At 39.8% G+C, this 22,110-nt stretch overlaps 3 protein-coding genes across 4 annotated transcripts in view; 2 read left to right on the forward strand and 1 right to left on the reverse strand.

The window, feature by feature from the left end:
- MICALL1 (MICAL like 1) overlaps nt 1-8,714 on the forward strand; it is a 37,536-nt gene extending 28,822 nt beyond the window's left edge. Inside the window, exons 11-16 of one of the 2 annotated variants that reach the window (XM_063309052.1) lie at nt 1,996-2,122; nt 2,211-2,301; nt 3,632-3,705; nt 4,593-4,707; nt 5,237-5,283; nt 6,819-8,714. In XM_063309052.1, coding sequence (XP_063165122.1) covers nt 1,996-2,122; nt 2,211-2,301; nt 3,632-3,705; nt 4,593-4,707; nt 5,237-5,283; nt 6,819-6,940 — 576 coding nt within the window. In that variant the 3' untranslated portion in view covers nt 6,941-8,714. Of the gene's footprint in view, nt 1-759; nt 1,867-1,995; nt 2,123-2,210; nt 2,302-3,631; nt 3,706-4,592; nt 4,708-5,236; nt 5,284-6,818 lie in introns of those variants that run through there. The other variant, XM_063309053.1, reaches the window with a different exon arrangement.
- Nucleotides 8,715-8,929: 215 nt separating this feature from the next.
- Nucleotides 8,930-15,060, reverse strand: C7H22orf23 (chromosome 7 C22orf23 homolog). Its single transcript, XM_063309054.1, has 7 exons — nt 14,903-15,060; nt 13,941-14,065; nt 13,183-13,245; nt 12,364-12,546; nt 11,221-11,352; nt 9,976-10,076; nt 8,930-9,724 (listed from the first exon to the last, which is right to left on the reverse strand). The coding sequence occupies exons 2-7, from the start codon at nt 14,044-14,046 to the stop codon at nt 9,602-9,604; spliced, it is 708 nt and encodes a 235-aa protein (XP_063165124.1). The 5' UTR covers nt 14,047-14,065; nt 14,903-15,060; the 3' UTR covers nt 8,930-9,601.
- A 38-nt stretch (nt 15,061-15,098) lies between these two features.
- Nucleotides 15,099-20,883, forward strand: POLR2F (RNA polymerase II, I and III subunit F). Its single transcript, XM_063309055.1, has 5 exons — nt 15,099-15,295; nt 16,723-16,792; nt 17,735-17,865; nt 18,929-19,000; nt 20,716-20,883. Exons 1-5 carry the CDS (start codon nt 15,276-15,278, stop codon nt 20,804-20,806), a joined length of 384 nt encoding a protein of 127 aa, XP_063165125.1. The 5' UTR covers nt 15,099-15,275; the 3' UTR covers nt 20,807-20,883.
- The last annotated feature ends 1,227 nt before the right edge of the window (nt 20,884-22,110 follow it).

Genomic DNA, 22,110 nt, shown 5'->3' on the forward strand with positions numbered 1-22,110 from the left:
TTACCCAGAAGACTGAAGATTTGATATTATTTGCAACTTATGAATGAGTTGCTTACAGAGGTAGACTATAAATGGTGGTATTATGATTATTATTATGAAATATCCTTTATCAAAACATCTGCATTTTACACACACACACACACACACACACACAAAACACATACAGGTAGTCCTCACTTAATGGCTGCAATTGGTACCGGTAACTCTGTCATTAAGTGATGGCATTAAGTCAAATATCACATGACTGCACCCAACTTACAATGTCAGTTCCACTGTGGTTGTTAAGCAAATCACCATGAGTTGTTAAGCACAATGTCATGTGACTACAACTTGTGACTTACTGCCAACTTCCCAACTGACTGCTTGTCAGAATCTGGCTGTGAAGGTCACAAATGGTGGTCACGCGACTGCAGGACACTGCAACAGTCATAAACGTACACTGGTTGCCAAGTGCCTGACTTGTGATCATGTGACTGTGGGGACACTGTGACCGTCATACGTTTGAGGATGTCATAAACCTACTTTTTCAGTGCCATTGTAAGTTCAAATGGTTGCTAAACAGGGCAGTCGTTAACAGAGGACTACCTGTGTATGTGTGTTTGTGTGGGTGTAGTGTATGTGTGTCTGTCTATATGTCTGTCTATATGTCTGTCTGTCTTTCTCCATCCACATATACACACACACACAGAAAGGCACACGTATATAAATACATTTTAAAATTTTGTTTTGGTTTTTTCCTCTTTTTTCCTGTTTAAGTAGATAAAGGCAAGATCTGGAAAAACAAGAAAACCAAGAAAAATCTCTATTGTTTATGCAACAGTGATATTGGTATCGCAAAGATGTCAGAAGGAAATATTTTCTCCAACCTCATCACAAAAATAATAGTCCCAAAGTAAGCAAAAGAAAGCCTTGGTACAACTGAAATATTTGGAAGAAAGGGCTTTGAAGTGGTGAAATAAAAACTAAACTATTCAGTCACAATTATACAAAATTCATTTGAAGAAAAGATACCTTGACAACTGCTAAACATGGGGATTCCTCGACTGTTCTCCGGGTAGTGTGGCAGCCAGCAGGACAAGAAATATTGTGTGGGTAAATGGAAGAATGGATTCAGCTGAATATCAACAAGAAACAAATGTCCCACAGTCAGTGAAGAACTTGAAGCTCAGAAGAGGCTAGATATTTCAGCAAGACAATTATCTGAACTTTCCTTCCAATCACCCATGAAGTGCATACAGGAAAGAAAAATAATGCTTTTGGAATGGCCTTCACAATCCTCAGATGTGAATATTATTGAGAATCTGTGAGGAGATCTCAGACTTGTGCTTATAAGGAAACCTAAAAGAAGTGTTCCACAAGGAAGATGGGGAAAAATTCCAAGAATGAAAATAGAAAGATACTTATCTGACTACAGGAAATATTTGGAAGCTTTCATTTCTGCCAAAAGATGTGTTACAAAGTGGTGACTGTAAGGGTGTCCCAATCTCTGCACCTGCAGTATTCGTTCTTTTCCTATTTTAAATCTGTAAACAGCTGTACATAATAAACTATTCATTTAGATTTGCAGAAAGATATGTTTTAACTTTGTATCATGTGTGGATTATGTCAGCTTCTATTCATTGAAACATACAATTTGACTAGAGGTGCCTAAGCTTTTATATAGAACAACATCAATTGTTTACCTCTATGTTGTGTGATTCTTGATTGTTAACGTTGAATTTGCTTCCTTAAGAATATAAGCTTCCAGTTAAATAAAAGACAGTAAATGGCTTCCTGCCTGCCTTTCATGGTTGTGAAGGAACCCGGCAGGCAATGCCTGTTTTAGGCAAGAAATCAGAAGAAATTTGGTATGGGGCACCTTCTGCCGAGTTCTATCCTGCTCTTTGCCTCATTGTCAGTAACTGTATTTCTCTCTGCCTACTCTGGAACCAGCTGATACTTTTCATAAATCTTGTTTGGAATAACATATATGGTCCCTTACTCTCTCTTTTATAGGTTCAGTCAGATCAGTATGTCCCAGTGGAGGATATTTATGGTGAAATGGACAGCATTGAGCAGCAGCTGGATGAGTTAGAGCACCGAGGTGTTGAGCTGGAAAGAAAACTCCGTAGCATAGAGAATGGTAGGATAGCTGATGCTACCCGTGAGCCTGGACAAGGAAAGGAAATGTGTCTTTCTGACCTCAACCTGTCCCTGTCTCTAATTGGCAGATGCCCCTGAAGATGGTTTACTGGTGGATTGGTTTAAGCTGATTCATGAGAAGCATATGCTGGTGCGTCGGGAGTCTGAACTTATCTATATGTGAGTACAAATAATTGACTTAAGCTGCAATCCCAAACAAGTTTACTAACGAGCAAATCTACTGAGCTCAGTGAGATGTTTTTTTAAAAAAAAATCCATTCGTGTCCAATTCTCAGAGACTGCCGGGACAAGTTTTCAAGTTTTTCAGGAGTGGTTCACCATTGCCTCCTTCCTAGGGCTGAGAGCAAGTGACGGGCCCAACATCACCCAGCTGGCTTTGTGCCTAAGGCGGGACTAGAACTCCTGGTCTCCCAGTTTCTAGCCTGATGCCTTTAACCACTACACCAAACTGGCTCTCACAGCGAGACTTACCCTTGAATAAATATGCTATGAATTACATTTATTAGGTGGCAAGTTATCCGAAGGAGTCTGGTAGCACTTTTCCTGACTAATAAATTTTATTAAAAGTACTTAAGTTTCCATAAGCTGCAGCTCATTTATTTATGCACATGATGATGTGAGCTGCAGCTCATTAAAGTTTATGACTTAATAAAATTTATTAGTCGGAAAAAGTGTTACCAGACTCCTTTGGATTTTTTGCCCCTCTAGACTAACGTGGCTCTCCTCCTACAATGCCTATGGTGAGAAGCAATTTATTAGATGAGTAGTTTGCTGCATATGGGGCACAGAACAGAAGCAAAATGGGCCAGCATTTTTTTTTCATTTACTTATATTCCACTGATAGCCCTGGAAAATTCTGAAAGAACCTTTGAGAAATATAATCATGAATGAATGAATGAATGAATAACAGAATCAGGATGATTCAGGAAGCATTTCTTGTCTGTGCTCTTGCCAAGATTCTCTAAGCTGAAAAAGTGGAACTGAATAATTTGATGCTATTTAGCCCATCACACCTGGTAACTACCCATATCTGATACTTTCTCAGCTCATGATGGAAACACTCTTTCATTGTTAAGCAACTTCCCTGCCAAATGCTTTTGTGGCACCAGACATTGAATTGGCTTTCCATTCTGCACAGTCCATGCAAGTAAACGCTTGCCCACCTAATTCAATATTGTTTCAAAGTGGTCAGTTGATTATCTGTGGGAAGCCCAGAAGCCCAGAGATACGAGTGTAAAACATTCAAAGTAGTTCTTCTGACCCTTGGAAAAGTGATCTACCTGGATTTCATTAAGTTTGCAATAGCAACAAATTCTGTAATGACAACAGAAGTGCAAATATGGGAACAGTCATAGCAGTATCTTTCTTACATAGCAGAAATTGTGTAAAACTGCAGGTTTGAGAGTGCTATGTTGGTCCTTAAAGATGATAAATCAGTGTTTTTTTACAATAATTAAGAAAATAAAACATGCTCTGTTTCTTCTTTGAGTTTTAAGCAGCAGAACTTGGAGCAGCGTCAAGCTGATGTGGAATATGAACTGCGATGTCTTCTCAATAAACCTGGCAAGTCTTAAAGGGTGTTGGCCTGCTGGTTGTTTTTTTTAATGATCTAAACTGAAACATGTTGTAGCATTAGGAAATTATTTAAATCGTAAGCATCTGTTCTCTCACCGGGCTTGGCTCTTCCCTAATCCAGTATTGTCATGCATGGGCTCTGCTGGCTGGAGATGATGAGAGTTATAGTTCAACACATCTGGGGGGAATTACATGGAGGAAGACTGAGCTGCACTTATTGCTTTTTTGTTTTGTTTTTAATTTGTTTCAACATACCTTGGCTGCCAGAAGGGAGTACTGTTCTGTAAAAGGAGAGGCTCTGTTTCTACTAAGAGCTTTTCTCCATGCACTCTATTCCTGCCCTAATAGCAAGAATCCAACAAAAAAAAAAGCCTAAAGTAGGCTGAAAGCGTAATGACCTATTGACAGTTGTCAGAACTTGCTGATCCATGAATGGATTCAAATGTGTATTGAACCACAAATGATCCTTTAACAAGAACAAACAAACAGACAACAACAATAATAATAATGATGATGATGATTTTATTCTGCTTTTTTAATATATTTTTGGTCAACTCACTGTTCATTCTCAGGCAAGAAAGTCAATGGCACATGAATATATGGGCCTGCCTAGTATTAAGTGATTGGCCTAACCAATCTAGTATAATTTATTCTGATGAATCCTGGTGCCGTGTTACTGAAGAGGCTATTGCTTCTATATAGCAAGACAGAAAAAAACCCTCTGCCCAGCCGTTTATATATTCTCAACACTTTACAGTATGTAGTAAAGAAGATGCATATGAGGGATCAAAAGCATTTTTCTCATCTAACATTTCATAGAGCATAAGTTGTGTTTATTATAAATAATTTGTTTCCTCCCTTCTGCTGGGTGCTAGAGAAAGACTGGACAAATGACGACCGGGTCAGGGAGAAAGTATTGATGCAAGAGCTTGTGACCATTATTGAACAACGGAATGCCATTGTCAACAGTCTGGATGAGGATCGGCAAAGGTAGCAAAAGGAAAAGCAGATGGCTGTAGTTTGTGGTTAATTGTAAATAACTAGGAAATGTTGATTGTGGCACCGCAAAGCATAATTGCACAAGTTAGTCTTACCATTAATTCTTTGATAAGCAAAGCCAAGTGGTGCTGGTAACTTGGGCAAAAGGGTAGTGTGCTAGTATATAGGAGAGGGGTGGGCAATCTGCAGCTCCAGGAGTCCCCTGCCACCCTTGCCTACCATTTCAAGAAAGGATACATGCAAAGACTATAGTGAATGCCCTAAAATAGATTTAACACAATTAAAAACTCAAAAGAAAAAAAATCCAAACTCAGAAAAAAATAAAAAATCTAGGCTACATGCATGTGTGTGATCCATTCTCCCCACTGTGGGCTTTACTCTCTTGAAAAATGTTAAATGCAGACTTTGGTCACCAAATAGTAACTCATCTCTGGTTTAGGAGCATGATCGTTGTTCTAATCAGCCTCATTTTGGCTATGTTGACTAAAATAGAACCTTGTTCTTTTGCTTGTTTTGCCAGGGAGGAAGAAGAGGATAAAATGTTGGAAGCCATGATTAAAAGGAAAGGTAAGAGAGGAATGAGGTCCAGTAATTCAAACTTCCCCAGTCTCAAGTGCAATTGCTGTTGGCAGAATTATCCACTGACATTGCTGTTCAACTACTAGTTAAATCTGTTTGTCTTTTGTACAAAATATGTTGAATGTCTGTACCCATACCTACTTCAGTTCTATCCTGACAAAAGCTTAATTGTATAATTAGGTATAAAATACAAACCAAATGCATCTATGTAACCTATCCTATTTTCCACCAGTGTATCTTAAAAAGTGTACTTCTTGCTTCTTGCAGATAGGAGGAATATTAGGAGTGCGGAATACAAAGTGATGTGTCTCCATTCCAAATTGGCTTTGGAAATATGTGGTGTTGTCACACTTCTCTGTTGTTAGGGAACATCTTTGCCAGAAAGGGCAGCGCATTTGCTGCCATGAACCAAGGGACAGGGAAGTTGTGTTGGTTTAGCTTCCTTCCCTTTGCAAGTACAAGGAACAGCAAACCCCTTTCATCTTAGGGATGAAAGAAGGCTGTGCCCATTTCCCCCCAGAAGTGAAAGGAGGATGTAAACTGAGGCATTGTACCAATGAGTCCAAATCAGCCTTTCTCCCCCAGTGCCCTTTGAAGCAAATTTCTCAAGGAAAGAATGCAAGTCATGAAAAATTTTCAGGGACATACACTTAATTTTGCTGTTTTACACTGATTTTGCTAGCTTGAGCAGAAACAGTTACAAGGCATAGAAGCCCTGCCCCACAATATTGGAAATCCAGGCCCCTTTATAATTTGAGATTTTACTATATTTTCAAAACTTTTTCACAGTCATAAAAGCTAGAAACTTGCTCTGTAGCAAGAACAATTCCTCTCAGGCACTTGAATTCAGTGTCAAGAGAACATGATCTCTTCTCTGTCCTGTAGAATCACAGCATACTGTACATGCTGCCTGGGATTAATTTTGAGCAGACTGTCATAATTCCAAATCGAGATTCCATCTTCATTCCCAGAGTGGTGCAGGTTTACTTGGTATTCAGTAATGAATGAAACAAGTTCAGTGGCTGTTGCACACTTAATGTTTTCCACCTGAAAATCTTGCTTTCTTAATCCAGTACAAGAGGGAAAAAATCTGAACACAACTGCAAATTCTGTAAACTTTGCTAGCCCTGATAGCAAAATGATCTAAGTTTTAGAAATCTTGCAGATAAACAGGTTTATGTTCTTGGAAAATATTCATGTACAAGTTTTAAATGTTATAGTCACCAAATGTAGAGTTTACATTCTACAGAATTCTGATGTTGAGGCATTTTCTGGATGTATTGCTTAAGTATCTTATTCTAAGAAAGCCCTTCTGTATGTAGGAAGGGCCTTGGGTTACTTCAGTGCTTGGGAGGTTGGCCTAGGAAGGAATTGTTTCTGAAAACCAAGAGCGTCACAAGTTTGTTCAGTTTAGGCAAGGATGGATCAGTGGTCTGACTGGTTCTAAGGCAGCTTCGTATACTCCTACTCTCCTGTTCCCCTCTACATTGCATTCCACTAACCCTAACCCTTTCTCTCTCCAGAATTTCACAAGGAGACTGAGGCTGATAGCAAGAAGAAAGGGAAATTCAAACCAATGAAAGTGCTGAAATTACTTGGAAATAAACATGAGTCAAAGAGCAGATCCCCCAAGGAAAAAAGCTAAAGCAAGGGGCAGCTAGAAGAGTGAGGAGGGCTGCCAGCCTCTTGGACTGCTCAGTCCCATTTGGCCGGGCATCTGGCAAGTAGGATGGCTTCCTGCTTTTGCCCATTTTTTAAAAGGAAGTTGTGCCTTGCCATACACCAAAGCTGGATTCTTCCTGGAAAAACCCAACCAACTTCCAGCAACAGGTGCTCCTGTAAAGGGGGAAGTATGGCAAGTCTTGTGAGCACATTACAGAGGGACAGACTTGGAGGAAGAAGCTGTTCACCGTTTTCTGCTTCAAGGTGGGGATGGGAGTGGACAAATGAAATAGCTTTAGACTTCCTCAGTTGTGCACCTATTACGATTAAAAGTTCCAAACAGTCAAGGATATGGGTGTCTGTGGGGAAAGTTGCACTAATTGTCCTCCTCCTTTAACTGTGATAGTCACGTGTGCCTCATACTCTCTTGGTGGGGGAGGAAGAGAATCCTGACTGCAATTTGGGAGCCTCTGGTTATCTCTTCTGAATTCCTTTTCTTATTCTTCCCCCCATCTTTGATCATTCAAAAAAGTTTGGGCTTTCAGGGCAGATTTTTGTTGTTGGCTTTTTAAAACCAGAGAAAACTCTGTATCATAAAGGCCTGTAAAAACAGTCAAAAATCTAACCAGTGCTCTATTTCTAGAAGACTTCTCTACCACCAAAGGAGATACTATGCTTGAGTGCTGATTCTCTTGGCAACCATTTAACAAACCACAGAGGAAAGGCTAAGACAGCTTTGACCTCTGTAATATGTCAGACTACAATTCCCAGCATGATTAGCCATGCTGTCAGAGGGTGGCATTTGTGCAGGTGTGAATGGGAAACACACTGGACCTTTTTAACCCTCTTAGTTGCTGCTGCTGCTACTTATATCCATCCTACTCCTCAGGGGACACAGCAGGCTGGGGAAGGTAACTCATTCCCTGCCAAACATTAGGGGCAGAAGAGGATGTCAAGCTATATTCAACATCAGCAAGGTACCACTGTAGTTCATTTCTTAGCCCTTCCCCCCCAAGTTTTATGTGCATGTTTTCTTTCTGTAAGAGTGCAAAAGATCTTCATAGTTTTTGTAGCCAAACTCCCACTCCTCTGACTTTCAGATTTGTTTTAGTTTTGTGTACGTATGAGTTCAGAGGGGAGACGTCTTTTTTCTCTTCTGGCTTCTCTGACTTGAGGGACTATTTATTGAGATATTTGTTTGGTCTGAGTTAAATACTGATAGTATTGTAGGTGTTGGTTTGAGTTCTTATTAGCAAATTGCTGTGCTGCGTTATTCAAATGTGATGAATTGTTGAACAGTCCTTGGCTGTGATATTCAGCCTTGAGTGCCCTCCCTAGCTCAAAGCCCTCCAGATGTGTTATACTATCATTTCCATCTTGTCAGCCAATATGACACCTTAATGCTAGTTGGGGATGATGGATAATTCAACACATCTGGAAAGCAGCAGTTAGGGAAAACCTGGGATAGACCATTCCAAATGGAACTGAATTCATTGGTGGTGTCAGCTCTGACTGGGACCACCTTCTCAGCCTCTACAAGTGGACAGCAGCCACCATCTGAGTCCTGCTCTCAGCTACAAGATCGTCCAATGCACAACTCTCCCTTTTATAAAGCAAAACTAGTCAATCTTTTAAAATGTCATCAGATACATTCCCATCAGAAATCACCAGATTCTGGTGAACATAAGTACACTGTGTTAACTGAAATCCCCAGTGATGGGCACAGATGAAATCAGTAATAAAAACAATAAAACCATTGTATTTTGTATCTGTTTCTATATTTTGAGACATCTTGACAGAAAGGGAACACATTTCCCTATACATTACTGTATAAGGAATGAAAAATGAAGATCACAAAATTCTCAGGACTTTTATTTCTTTTCTCATGAGTAGAATAGTGTGCAGCTATCAAAAGTGAGCTGGGCCAGAGCAAAAAGGGGAAGCAGTGAGACATCAACTTCCCTTACCCATCTACTGTTGTAATATTAAAAGTCTCTTTATTAGCAACAAGTGACAGACATGTGAATAAACAATAATAGTTACTTAGTCATATTGAAGATGGCCCTATGTCTGTAATTTTACTGAAGAAGCATTCATCAAAAATAACTGCCATGTAAAATGCTCTGATTCTCTCTCTCATACTCTGCTACAACAGTCACCATTGTTTGCTTAATAGATTTATACATGAGTAGTGAGAAACAGCAGTTTTGACTGGAAGTAGCATCCCTATGGATGGCAGAAGCATATATAAATATTTTTGATCTGTTCTGAGGGTTGTACTGTTCTAATTCTAAAAAACAGCAGCACAAAAATGTTAGAAACACACATGCTGTTTTCCAGAGATGAAATATATGGAAATCCTTCCCTCTTGCTTGTCAAGGCAAGCATGCTAATATTCATTCTAATCCCAGCTATCTATTGAACCTTTTTGTTTCTGGATAACATTCTTGAAAAGGCCCCCTGCTATTAAATACTAAAAACAAATTGTTCCTATTCTTCAGGATTCACACAAATACCTGGACATTAAATATATTCTACAGTTACCTGCCACAAAAGAGTCAAAACTGTACCGATAAGATGTCTTCACATTCTCTTATGTCAGCACAGAAAGTAAGGGTGAAGCAGCTACATCCTGGGGAAAAAACTACTGCTCGTCTTGAACTGCGCTTGGAGTCTCATGTTTGATGCCTATATTGAAAGAATTGGCCAATGCCCCTTTCAGTTCTGCAGTTCTCTCCTTGTCAATGACCTCCATCTCCCGGAGCTTCTGCAAAAAACACGGAAAGGAGAGAGAGTAAGCATTCAATAAATTTTCATTTTCTTGCAAGATAATGTGTCAGGCTTACTCAAGATGAAGATGTATTACCACCTTCTTCACTAAAGCATTTTAAAAAGGTTCTTTAGATACACAGATACACCTCTGCCAAATTTCCCCACTGTCTCAAAGTATTATCATATCCAATTTTCATATTGAAAAAAGTTGCATTCAAGCCTATAAAGATCAGAATTACCAGATACCTGTGATATTTCAGTGTGGATAATTCCTTGATACACTTTGCTCTGTCCCAAAGCTTCCATCTCTGACAGGAAATTTTGTCGATCTTGAATTTCATTCACCACTGAGCATGAAGTCAAAGAAAAAAAGCAATGTGGAATGAAGAACTATGGGGCGGAAACATATTCTTACTGAACTCTGTTATCATTAATTTCCTATTTGTTTATTTTATTTAAGAGACTTATATAGCAGCCCATCTTATGAGCCAGAACCCTGGGAGGCTTACAGCAACAGTAACAACATAAAAATAAAAATAAAAACCAACATTGGAAACACATGCTACATTAATTATCTGTGTGCTATTTAAACTTGTTAATAACTATTGCTTCCTTTGGGGAAAAATTAGATGCACTGTGGTAATAGGTTTGATAGGCTGTATGCATATACAGAAAGGAAGCCTTTTTTTCACAGAATGCAGCAATAATGTCTGGAAGGTTGATTGAGCCAGAGCATCCAGGAGATGCATACCATTGAATATTAATTCTCAGGGACAAAAGCAAGCAGTTTAAGAGAGCTGGTATATTCAGGACAGTAGACCAAATGGCTCTTTGCAATAGGGATCTTATGTTTTTATGAGCTAGGTATAATTGACTTTAGCTGACTTAGTTTCTTGATATTATAGGCTGACAGACTGCCTTTGCCATGATGTGATGAACTATGGTTTATTGAATAAAACACATTTTGCCCAACGATCTGAGCCATAGTTTATAAACCAGAGTGGGTGAGCTGTTGTGGCAGGAACATCTTAACAGAGTCTACCTATACTATATGCCTACCCTCCTCTTGATTAGCTCTGCCTTGCATGTGCTCTGCTGAGACTGCCCCATAGAAATCTCTCGTGCCAATGCAAAAGGTTCTCCGAGCCCCATTACCCAAGAAGGCTCATATCACCCGAAATAGGGCTCTGGATGCAATAAGGTTGGAGAATTGACATATTAAATATTAAACATAGCATATTTGCTTAGTTCATGGCTCAGTGTATTATGCAAACTCAGAAAGTGGATTAGCATACATAAATTAATCCTAATCATCATCATCATCATTTTATCCCACCTTTATGTGTGTGTGTGTGTGTGTGTGTAAGCGTTGGCTGAGTTCCCACAACAGGATGAACTACAACCAACCCCATTTTATCCTAGGCTAATGTGCTGTATGAACTCAGCCACAGTGTATCAGGTCACTGCTTTTAATTAAAGAGATCCACTTACATTCATCAAACCGGTCCACCTCCGGTACTATCTCTTCCACCTTGACTGATTTCTTCTGAGTTTTTCCCTCTACTTTGTCCTTTCCTGTTGCTAAGATGTTCTGTAGTCTTTCTTTCTCCTTCTCCAGGTCTCCTGTAGATACAAAAGAAATATTATGAAAATATTGATCAGGATTCCTGGAGTTTAGAATGCTCATCCTGGCACTGGAATAATTAGCAGGAAGAGAATCCATATTTGTATCTACATTCATTGGAGAGGAAGAGATCACAAGAGAGTAAGCAGGCACACAATGGGGAATACACATCAAAAGAAATGCAGTAGCACTGGCTGTTCGCCTAACACACTTGGGAGCAATGAGGTGCTTAGGAGGCAAACAAAAGCCTTTAGTGCAGCCTTCCTTAACCTTTTGACCCTGGAGGAACCCTTGAAATATTTTTCAGGCCTTGGGGAACCCCTGCACAGTCAGGCTCAAAGATAGGCCAGAACTTACAAAATTATTATATTCATTTCATGCGTAGGCCTGTATATATGCATTAATAATGTTCATAAACTAAAAATAGAGAATGAAATCTCTTTAATGTGAAGTTGCCCAAATTTGAAATAATTTTTTAAATAGTGATGTCTCAGGGAACCCCTAGTGACCTCTGTGGAACCCTAGGGTTCCATGGAACCCTGGATGAGAAACCCTGCTTTGCTGTGACACTGATCAGGGTCTTGTCAATTTCAAGCACCTGCTGCACAGACCCAGGGTTCTAATCAAGTAATTAAGGTCACAGAACTGAGCTTGTTAACTCCCAGTTTGTACTTTTTAGGGACTCCCTGTGCTGGGGTGAAAAGCAGCTCAGGAAGAGATAGCTTATTTAGGCAATCTCTCCACTTTGTGAGGGGGGAAAGAAAAAAATGGGTCAGGCACAGGACAATGTGTGCTGTCTGTAATGGTGAACGCATGACAGAGAGATGCTGCAGAGGTCATAATGTGAGCATTGGTTGCAACGTTACTTTTTCATCACTGTTGTAACTGCAAACAGTCGCTGTCCAAGGCAGTTGCTAAACGAAGACTATCTGTAAATAATGATCAGTGTAATTACTGTTATTTAATTCTCCATTCCTGAATTTATAATTTGCAAATGTCTGCTTGCTTACGGGTGGCTTGAGGCTTGAATTTTTCTCTGATATACGCATTTCCTGCACGACAGATTTCTGCAGGCCGGAGGTGAGGTCTACCATAGGGGCTGGTGGTCAGAAAAACCTTTGGTGGTACAGGCTTTGGAAACTCTGGTTCTCTGCTGGATGTTGGATAACAGTGTATGGGCAAAGCATCACCACCTAAGAAAGAAGGGCAGAGATTGGTGTGAAAGTAGGTAAACATAAGGCTGATGGTATGCGTGTACGATTTTAAATATACATACAGCAGTAAAATCTTCTTTCAGTCAAGCTCAGTAACTGGCAGCTTCTTAGGAACCTCCATGTAGTATTCTTGGCAGTGTCTAGATTTGAACCCATGGTTAAATTGCTAGGTATAACTATATGTTCCAGTTTAATTTTTCAGGAGGGATTCTGTAAATTGGCTTGCTTGTGAATGCACAAAGGAAAGTGTATGCTTTAATAGGAATTATTCATGTGCTTTAATATGAATTCAGAATTGTTTAAGATTAAAATAGTCCCTCAACCTGCCTTTATAGCACATGCTGAAATTCCCAGACTTTTACAGAAGATTCCTTATGATTCTAGAACCTAGAGAGCTGGCTAGAACTAGGGTCGGTTCAGTAGTCATCATCTGTAACTTATTCCACTAATGTTCTGTTCATTTCCTGAGTTTATATAAGTTTCCTTTGCAAGGGGATAGTTTGTTTCTTTAGCTGGAGATAGTCATGTGGCTGAACTAAATTTAGAAATCTGAAAACCAGTAATAATAGCAGCTTTGTAGCCTTTAAAGAGAAAGCTAAATTTAGGCATACTTACGTTTCATGCAATTTACAAGATGGCGCTGCTGGAAGCAAGTAAGCTTGGATTCTTGCATCATCACTAAAACAGAAAAAGTAGCTATAAAGACCATCATCAACAACATCACTATCTTTGCAGAAGTAGATTTAACACAAACAGCTACATAGAAAAAAGGATTCTCAAACCTTGGGAATGGACCCACAAATGCTAAAAAGCTGAAATCCAATCTGTTTATGGCAACCTTTTCCAACCTGATGTCTTCCTGGCCTCTTTTGGATATAAATCTAATTGAAGGGCATCCAGTTGTAGAATGTTGATCTATAGTATAATTTTCAAAAAAACGTTTTCAGAATATCCTATCCAATTACAACAATGGATTTTCCTTTCCAAAATAAATATTATTATTCTGGAATACAGAAATCCAAAGTGAAGTTTTTTTCTGGATTTTTTACTTTAACAAGCAGCATTCAAAAGGCCATATTTTTCTGTTACTGGCCTTCAGCTTCGGACTTCATTGGCATGACCACATCTTGTGATTAGCTTCTGTGGAGAAAGGTATGCAGGAATTCATACCTCATATTAAGGAAGAAATTCAACTCAGGCTTTTTCCTACAGTCACTAGTCAATAAAGTTATCAGAAGACGAGGGTTCCTTAACTTACATCCTCAATTTGCCCATAAAGTAATTAAGGAGGGGTTTTAAAATACAGCAGGATAATAAGCAGGAGTGGGGAGCATTACTTCCTGGGATACTTTTCTCTTCAGCCTGCTAATTACCTTTTAGCAGCTCTTGGGTTTCCTGGCTATATTCCTTCACAGTGGGAACATGCCAAAATCCAGTGCCTTTTGCCACAGCTGGCCTGATCCTCTCTTGGGAAGCCATTGCAATACCTTGAAAGAAACTGATGAAGAGATCTACAGTTAAGATCACATCTCCAAGCATATTCTGTCTTAATTTCTCCTAGTGATTCCATCACCAATGTTCATTTGTCATGTTTATTTGAAAACCTTAAAAAACTGCAGCAGGGGTTCCAAGGAACACTGTATGTTTTGAATTTCTCATCCAGCTAGTTACATTGAGTTGGCATTATCTATTGACAGATGTTACTTTTTTTGAATAGCAGCCTGGCTTTTGCACTCCCTCTTTTCACCCTGAACAGGAGATTCCTTAAATCTTCTTTTCTTCCAGTTGTCAAAGTGGTATGGAAGATTTCAATTATTGACTTAATTTAAATGGAGCCCCCTCCCTGTGGGTACAACTGCCATGTCTGGGTAGCAAAAATCTATAACACTACTGGTCTTTGCTGCCATCTCAGGATTTTTGCAGCCCAAATATGGTAGCCCTAATGTCAGGAGCCTTGTGCAAGGGTCCCTTTTGTGCCCCCCAAAGCCCTGTCCTGGTAGCAGAATAGAAGAAGTCTCATAAATTGGCACCACGTGAATGGCAGGTGAGGCTGCAGAATAGATGGTCTTTCTTGCCTTTTGGAACAGACCGCTTCTTAGTCGTTCCAACTCTGTATGAATGGGCTGCATGTAGAAAATCCAAACTGGACTCTTAAAGGTAAAAACTTGAGGCATTTGCGCTATATCACGATCGCAACAATTGCAACCGACGTCTTATTCCAGCCTAATAAAATAATTGACATCACGGCGCAATTTAACGCTTCGTAGTGGAGATGTGACTCAGCAACCAAAGCGGACGCGTGAAATCGTGCCTCTCTCGGCTTGCAGGCACCCACCTCAACTATCCCCACGGTAGCTTGTCTTCCGTCCGGTCACAACCCCTTTTTCTGAAGGGATAGCGATACGGGCTGGGGAGCGAGATTGGTTTGCAAAGAGTCTTTCATATTCTCCTCTTCCCCGAATTGAAGCTCCCGTCACCATGACAACCATCTCCGGCGCTCGCTTCCCTCAACGTCAAATCTGACCCCGGAAGTATTCGGCTCCGCATCCTCTTCGACTGGAAGCTTGTGAGTCGGCTTTCCTCTTCCCTTGCGTGCTTGCCGGTTGGGACATCCTCGGGTTCTTCACGCCCCCCCCCCGTGGGGTCGCTTGGTTTGTGGTGGGGGCTGATATCGCGGGAGTCTGCACTGAACGAGGGAAGGACTCAGCATGTCGGACAACGAGGATAAGTAAGCGCGAGATTACGGAACGAGCCTTCTAGCCTCTTGCTCAAATCTGGCATCGCCTTGGGCTACTTCTCATTACTAGAGCCGGAGCGAGGGAGGAAGGAAGGGTGGTTAGCCAGTCCACCTGTAGTTGGGAAAGCAGCCTCTGGGACTGCTTTGAATTGAGCTATGAGACACTGTATCCTGGATTCAACCCCGGGATTCGTGACTTAAGGAAGAATGTTAAATTTCAGCTATTGTTATTATTTTCCTATATTGCTATGATTAAAATTAGTACTGTTTTTGTTACTAAAATATGTATCCCACTTTCACTGTTGAGCCAGCCCCAAGGTGATGGTTGCAGCGACTCTGGAGTAGATAGGTAACAGTGACCTAGGCCCCATGGTTAAGGAGAAATTTGAACCCTAGTCTTACTCCAGTAATTGCACTAGACTGACTTTCCAAAAATACTTTTTAACTAGCATAGGATATTCTTTATCTGCCTCTCACTGAAGCCAGAGAGTAATTGCAGTGTCTCCCACCCATGTATAAACTTAGAGTCATGCTGGATCTGGCTAAAACTCTGTCTACTCTAGCATGATTTATTCTGAGGTATGAGATGGCTCACGCTTTCAGTATGCCCTTCAGCATATGTGGCAGTTGAAGTGTATCAAGGACCCTTTCTGTTTTATAATTCTGTTTGTTCTTCTTTAGTCTAGCCTAAATCAGCTGTCAAGGTAATTTTGGGATACAACTAGCCAAATCTGACTTTTAAATGTATTAATAGGTGTATTAATTTTAATTAAGTATATACTTTTGCTCAAATTTTTCACACTGAGCTGGTGGAAGGATTTTGAGATAAGAATGCATTCTCTACACCATGCATGTTATACAGCAGCAGGCCTGCCAATGGATCCCCTAACTTATGTTGTGTACATTGTATGATTGGTCCTAAATTTCTTAGAACTGTAAGTAGGAAGGAATCATATTAATCTTCAAAGCCTGCACATTTGGAAAGTCCTGATAGCTAGCTGTTGCTTATCACTATCACAGAGTACATTCAGGGAACAGAATTGCTTCAGTTTCCCAGTTCATGCCTGTTGATTTAGAGACTCTTAAAAGGACAAGAATATTTCTTTTTTCTGGCTTGTGCCACAGACTTTGGAAGAAGAGCAAGTTCATTCTCTCCAGACTAAAGACAGACCTCTTCCACTTCTCTGGGATCTATTCACAGCCTGTTCTATAAACCTGGGATTTCCTGGTGTTCTTCCATCCACACATGAATCAAGTCCATTCCTGCATCATTTTTGTCAAGATAGCTAATTTATGCGTTGACATAAACTGTGACATTTAGTTTGTAGTGCTTGTAGAAACAAGCAAGTGAGTACTTTGGGGATGAACGGTTTTGCTAGAGAATTGCACATAAAACATTAATACATTTCTCCTATCAGTTTTGATGGAGATGATTTTGATGATGTGGAAGAAGATGAAGGACTTGATGATCTGGAAAATGTTGAGGAGGTAAGTGACCAACTTCTGATACCTTAAGCCAGCCTTCTTCAATCTGGTGAGTGATTTGAACTAGGAAGATATAATCATTTTTAGGTTAAATAAATAACTTCTAGACGTTTTAGACTTCAATTTCTGTCCTTTTTAGCCAGCACAGCTAATACTTCTGGAAGGTTGTATTTGAGTACATACTGTCAGGGTATAAAGGAATATAGAACTGATTTTGGGAAAGTTATGAGAGAGCTGTTTAAGAGAGGAAAGAAGGAGCAAACTGTTAAAGAGGGACTTTGAGAAAAGATTACACAGTTCTTAGATAGAGGGAAGTATGAGAAAGAAACCCAAAATAACCCCACCTTGATTCTGTAGAATAAGATGGGATAGACAGAAACTTGGACAGACTTTCAAGATTTATGTCAGCCCTTTGAGGTACTGTAGGCCAGGTCAAGAAACTGGCAGGGATTCTAGGAATGTTCTTTATCGTAGTAAGGCAAAATAACAGAATCTTGAAAGATTTGGTCATTTGGACTATGTAATCTTTTCTCAAAGTCTCTCCTTAATAGTGCTCTCTTATCTCCCCCAAGGTCTGCTCTGCATTCCTTTACCCAAGGCAAGTATTTTGTTTCCCTGACTAGAAGCTAAGGTCAGTGAATAGGAGATAAATTTACACCAGTAACCTAGATCTGTAAAGTCCCAATGCTTAAGTGGCATGAGATGTGAACTTTAGAAAATGGATTAGAAAATGTATGAATTCATAGGTTAGTGCCTGTTTTCAAAGGTAAAACTTACCATCACGTATTAGATACTTTTACCTAATAGCATTCTTGTTGTAGAACCGTATTTAATATTTTCCATTCATATTCTTAGTTGGTTTCAATTTCATGACTACTCAGATGACATATTTTAGCATGTATAGCTGTGTGAATGTGGTTACAGTTGCTTTGTATTACTCCACAGGAGGGTCAGGAAAATGTGGAAATCCTGCCATCTGGAGAGCGACAACAGGCAAATCAGAAGCGGATCACTACTCCTTACATGACCAAATATGAGCGGGCCAGAGTTCTTGGTACCCGTGCCCTCCAGATAGCGTAAATATATATATTTTTCATGTTTATTTAGTTATTCATCTTTTTATGCCAATGATTGTCTGAGGGCTTTTCCAGTCTTCAGCTGTTTGTCTCCAATGCAGAATGAAATCCCTTTGCAGATTTTCACCCCCTCTTCCACTGTGCCACAGTGATGGCTCAGTAGTCTATCTAGACCTCAGTTAACACAGCCCCTGATTGGTGGATTCCTCTGCTTCTTTTCCCTCCCAGCCATGCTAGAAAAACAGGCATTATTGCTTTCCCTTCTGTGGACATGTCTTTTGAGGACTGGTGATACACATTGGTGAATTGGAATGGGGGCATTTGTGTAGGATGGAATGAAGCACAGCAGGTAGACTGGTTTGCCCTGCTTGTACCATCACACAGCACCAAAAAGCACAGGTGTCAGTCACCTTCCCAGCAGGCTAGAGATGGCCCTAGGATGACATCATCCATTCCTGCCTTCATGAAACAGTGTGTGGCCTGTCCTCTTGCTGGGGTAAGCAGAAAGTGTGGATCCAGCTTTAAGTCTTTCAGTGTACAATAAAAACATAAAAAAATAAAGATATTAAAGTAGAAAATTAAAATTATCAATACAACTCTTTTCAGAAAGATACGTGTTTAAGGCAAAAAGGTCAGTCCCCACAACTGAGCAGGAAGTGGATTCCAGAGACCCAGCTGCTGCAAAGGAGGCTCATCCTCAAGTTGCTTTAAGGCAAAATTGAAACAACTGTAGGCAAACCTCCTCAGAGGGTTGTAGTGACTTTGCATATCTTAATATGATCTGAGATATGAATTCTTGCTTGTATCTGCAACTAGGGCTGCACTGGATGTGTACTTTGGATTAGGTAGGAGGCAGACCTCCTTTTTAAAGAAATATTTTTTCTTTGAAGAAAAATCAGAAAGAGATTATAGCACAGGTGCAGAAGAGTAAAAACTCCAGGCAAATTAGAAGTTTGATGGGAAAACAAATGGTGTACCTTACTCTCATCTAACTTGATAGCTTTTAATATCCACTGTTCCTTCCTGTTGCAGTAGCAGTTCTCAAATCTTTTCTTCCCCACAGCATGTGTGCCCCAGTGATGGTAGAGCTTGAAGGAGAAACGGATCCCTTGCTGATTGCAATGAAAGAACTAAAGTAAGCTGAGAAGATTTATCCATGTGCCAGTGTGCGTAAACTGTCCCTTCTCTAATTGGATTTAGGCATTCTGCTTTAATGGGCAATCAAGGCAGGAGGGCTTGTATGGTGAACATGGTAGTTTCACTCTTCCAGTTGTCCTTCTGGTTGTCCTTCTTAAGGTCGAGGGAATTACTTCTGCAACCTGAAATCTTGCCTTCATGTATTGGTCCCACATACCATTTAAAACCATGATTTTTAAGACCCTGAATGATGTGAGGAGTCTCTACAAATAGAAAAGATTTATTGCTACAGATATTTGTTCTATAATTTATAGGTGACAAAAAGGGTAATTATTGGGGCTAGTTATTTCATCTTCATTTGTTGATTTTGTGTACAAGTAAAATATCTGAATACAGCTGCTGCTGTTCAACAAGATAAAGACTTATATAAAATGATTTATGACTTGATGTGGAAAAGGACATTCCATTTTGTAGGTGCCTTTACACTTCTAAGTAAAGGTAATACTGTTATTGTTTTGCATAGGAATCAAATACGAATGATAAAAAATAGTATTTTTATAATTTTTTGTAACATTTTCATTACCGTAATTTTCCCAGGTGCATTAAATAAAAGGCTTTGAATAGTTTATGATTTGTTGCCCTGCCATCTCTGTTTTTTTCCCTAGAAATATAATCAGTAGATGTTTTCCCTTTTCTCAGCACTGAAATGTTTCTGATTGTTAGTTTGAAACAAGCTTGGTACAATCAGTATTCAGACTTAAATAGATAATTAATAATTTGGTTTCTTTTTTTTTTTTTAGCATTTGTAAGCTTCATTGGCTAGAGAGCTATAATGTCAGATGTAGAAACTGGAAAAAAGTGCCAGTGAACTGTACTGTTATAATGGTCTTGAGATTCATGAATTCCCATTACAGCAAGAAATACAATAAGCCAGTATTTTTTCTTTCTTCACATTTGGCTCACATTATACACATAATGCAAGATTTGTACATTATTTCATGGAAATTAGTTGTAAGCCCAAACATTAATTTAACTAAACTTGTTTTAATGTTTATTTGAGCTGTGTGGAAGCTCAAATACAAAAACATCATGTGAGAATTTCAATCAAAAATTCTATTCTGGTTATGGCTTCAAGACCACTATAATGAACTCCTGTAACTTTTAAAAAAGATTTTTGTTTTTGTTTTACTTTTCACGTATAGCAAGATTATAAGATGTCCTGGACAAATCCCAAGCTGGCTAATTACATTGTGGACCTAAAAAGTCTTATTTAGATTAAACTGGATTTAAATTTCTTTCCGTTTGGTTCCAAGTTGTTCAGTTTGCCAAGAGTTTTTAATAGTTTATGTCTTCCACTCAGAGCATTTCTGTGGTTGATGGAATTACACTGTATGAATGCTTTACACACAGTTAAGCCATGCGTAATAGAAAGGGCCGTTTGTGTGACCCCAGTATCGTCTCTGTACAGTACAGTTGTCTCCCTGTCTCTTAGGAAATTTCCATGGAAAACTGAGATTCAGGAGTCCTACATTCAGATTATCGCCTGCTTAATTTCAGGAAGTCGGAAGGAAAAGTTAATGATTTTCTAGGGGAGAATTTTTTCATTTGTTTTTGGAAGCTTTCACATGTTTTATTACTTCACTGGAGCCCCACTCGATAAGAATGATTTAGGTGAAGTGTCCTTAACTACAAACTTCTCTTTCCCTCCTCCAGAGCTCGGAAGATTCCTATAATTATCCGCAGGTACCTGCCAGACGGAAGTTATGAAGACTGGGGTGTGGATGAACTGATTATCACAGATTAAATCTCTTCCCTTCTGGGCTCCAACCCCAACTTTTATGGAATGCACACATGTATATATAGTTTTTGTGTAAATAAACTGACATCCCACTGTAAGTGTCTTACATGGATGTTTCTCTTTTGCACAGAATGATGCTAAGGAAAACCGACGGTCTGCCTGTCATGCTCTCTCTCTCTCTCTCTCTCTCTCTCTCTCTCTCTCTCTCTCTCTCCCTCCCTCCCTCCCTCCCTCCCTCCCTCCCTCCTTTCAGTGCCTTTACAGCTCTGTCTTCCGTTGTCTTGAAGACCCGGTGGGTTTAGTTCTGTTGTTGCCCTTGCAAGCAAAGTGAGATACCTGCTGCCTTTGAAATGCCATATATGTAAGCTAGAAAGGGGGTGCAGGAGAAGCTTCCTCAGTGTTGCATCTAATCATCATGTTATATGCAAGTGATTTTAAAGTGATCCTGCAGCTGCCAAGCTTCCCGATGCCCTTTAAGACAACTGAAAGACCCCTTTGCCTTCGACCTACGCTTTTTTCCAGGGGCCTGTAGCAGAGCAGGCATTTCTGTTGCTTGCTGACAAACAGACATGCCTTTGTGCCTGGGAACAAGTTGCCTTGGAAACCCCCAATTTCCCCTCTGATCAAGGCTGGCTCTCTGGGCTTCTCAGGAGTATCACAGAGCAACTCTCATCAGATCTTCCATTGTTCCCTTTCCTGCCCTGACTTCTTATCAGTCAACAGGATCCCCTTACATTGGACTGTTCTGCAGCAAAAAGCATAGCTGCCTTGATGAGCTATCTAGTGAGAGCCAGCTTGACATCTGTAATCTGTGCTTTATGGTACCTATGTATCAGCGCACTTCTTTCCCACCCTATCGGTCCTAGCATTACCGTAAGTGCAGGTTCATGGTGTGAAGAATTACACGTGTCCCTAAGATGGCGGGAAAAGCGGTTTTAAACTTACATAAAGGAGCAGTCTGCACTGCAAAATAAACCTCCAAGTCTGGTGTGTCACTCTAAAGGTAAAACAACATTTTAAAAAAATATGTGCTCTTGCAGTGAAAGGTAGACGATTTGTATGCTTCTAAGGAAATCTTCGTTCGCTTTCTGCAACAAGCTCTTTTCTGGAACCTTATAGATCGAATGTATTGTCAGCCTTTATTATGTCTAAAAAGGAAATCAGTAGAGATTTTTTAATTTAGAAAGAGTTTGTAAGCATCATTCCTGTAAATTATGTAATGTATGTTGCCCAAAAAGTTTTTCTTAAGATGCAGATTACCTTGCTTTTGGCCCTTGATGCAAACCTCTCCTTGATGCAAGGTTTCATAA

This window comes from Candoia aspera, chromosome 7 (genome assembly GCF_035149785.1).
Source record: "Candoia aspera isolate rCanAsp1 chromosome 7, rCanAsp1.hap2, whole genome shotgun sequence".
In the NCBI taxonomy this organism is placed as follows: Eukaryota; Metazoa; Chordata; class Lepidosauria; order Squamata; family Boidae; genus Candoia; species Candoia aspera.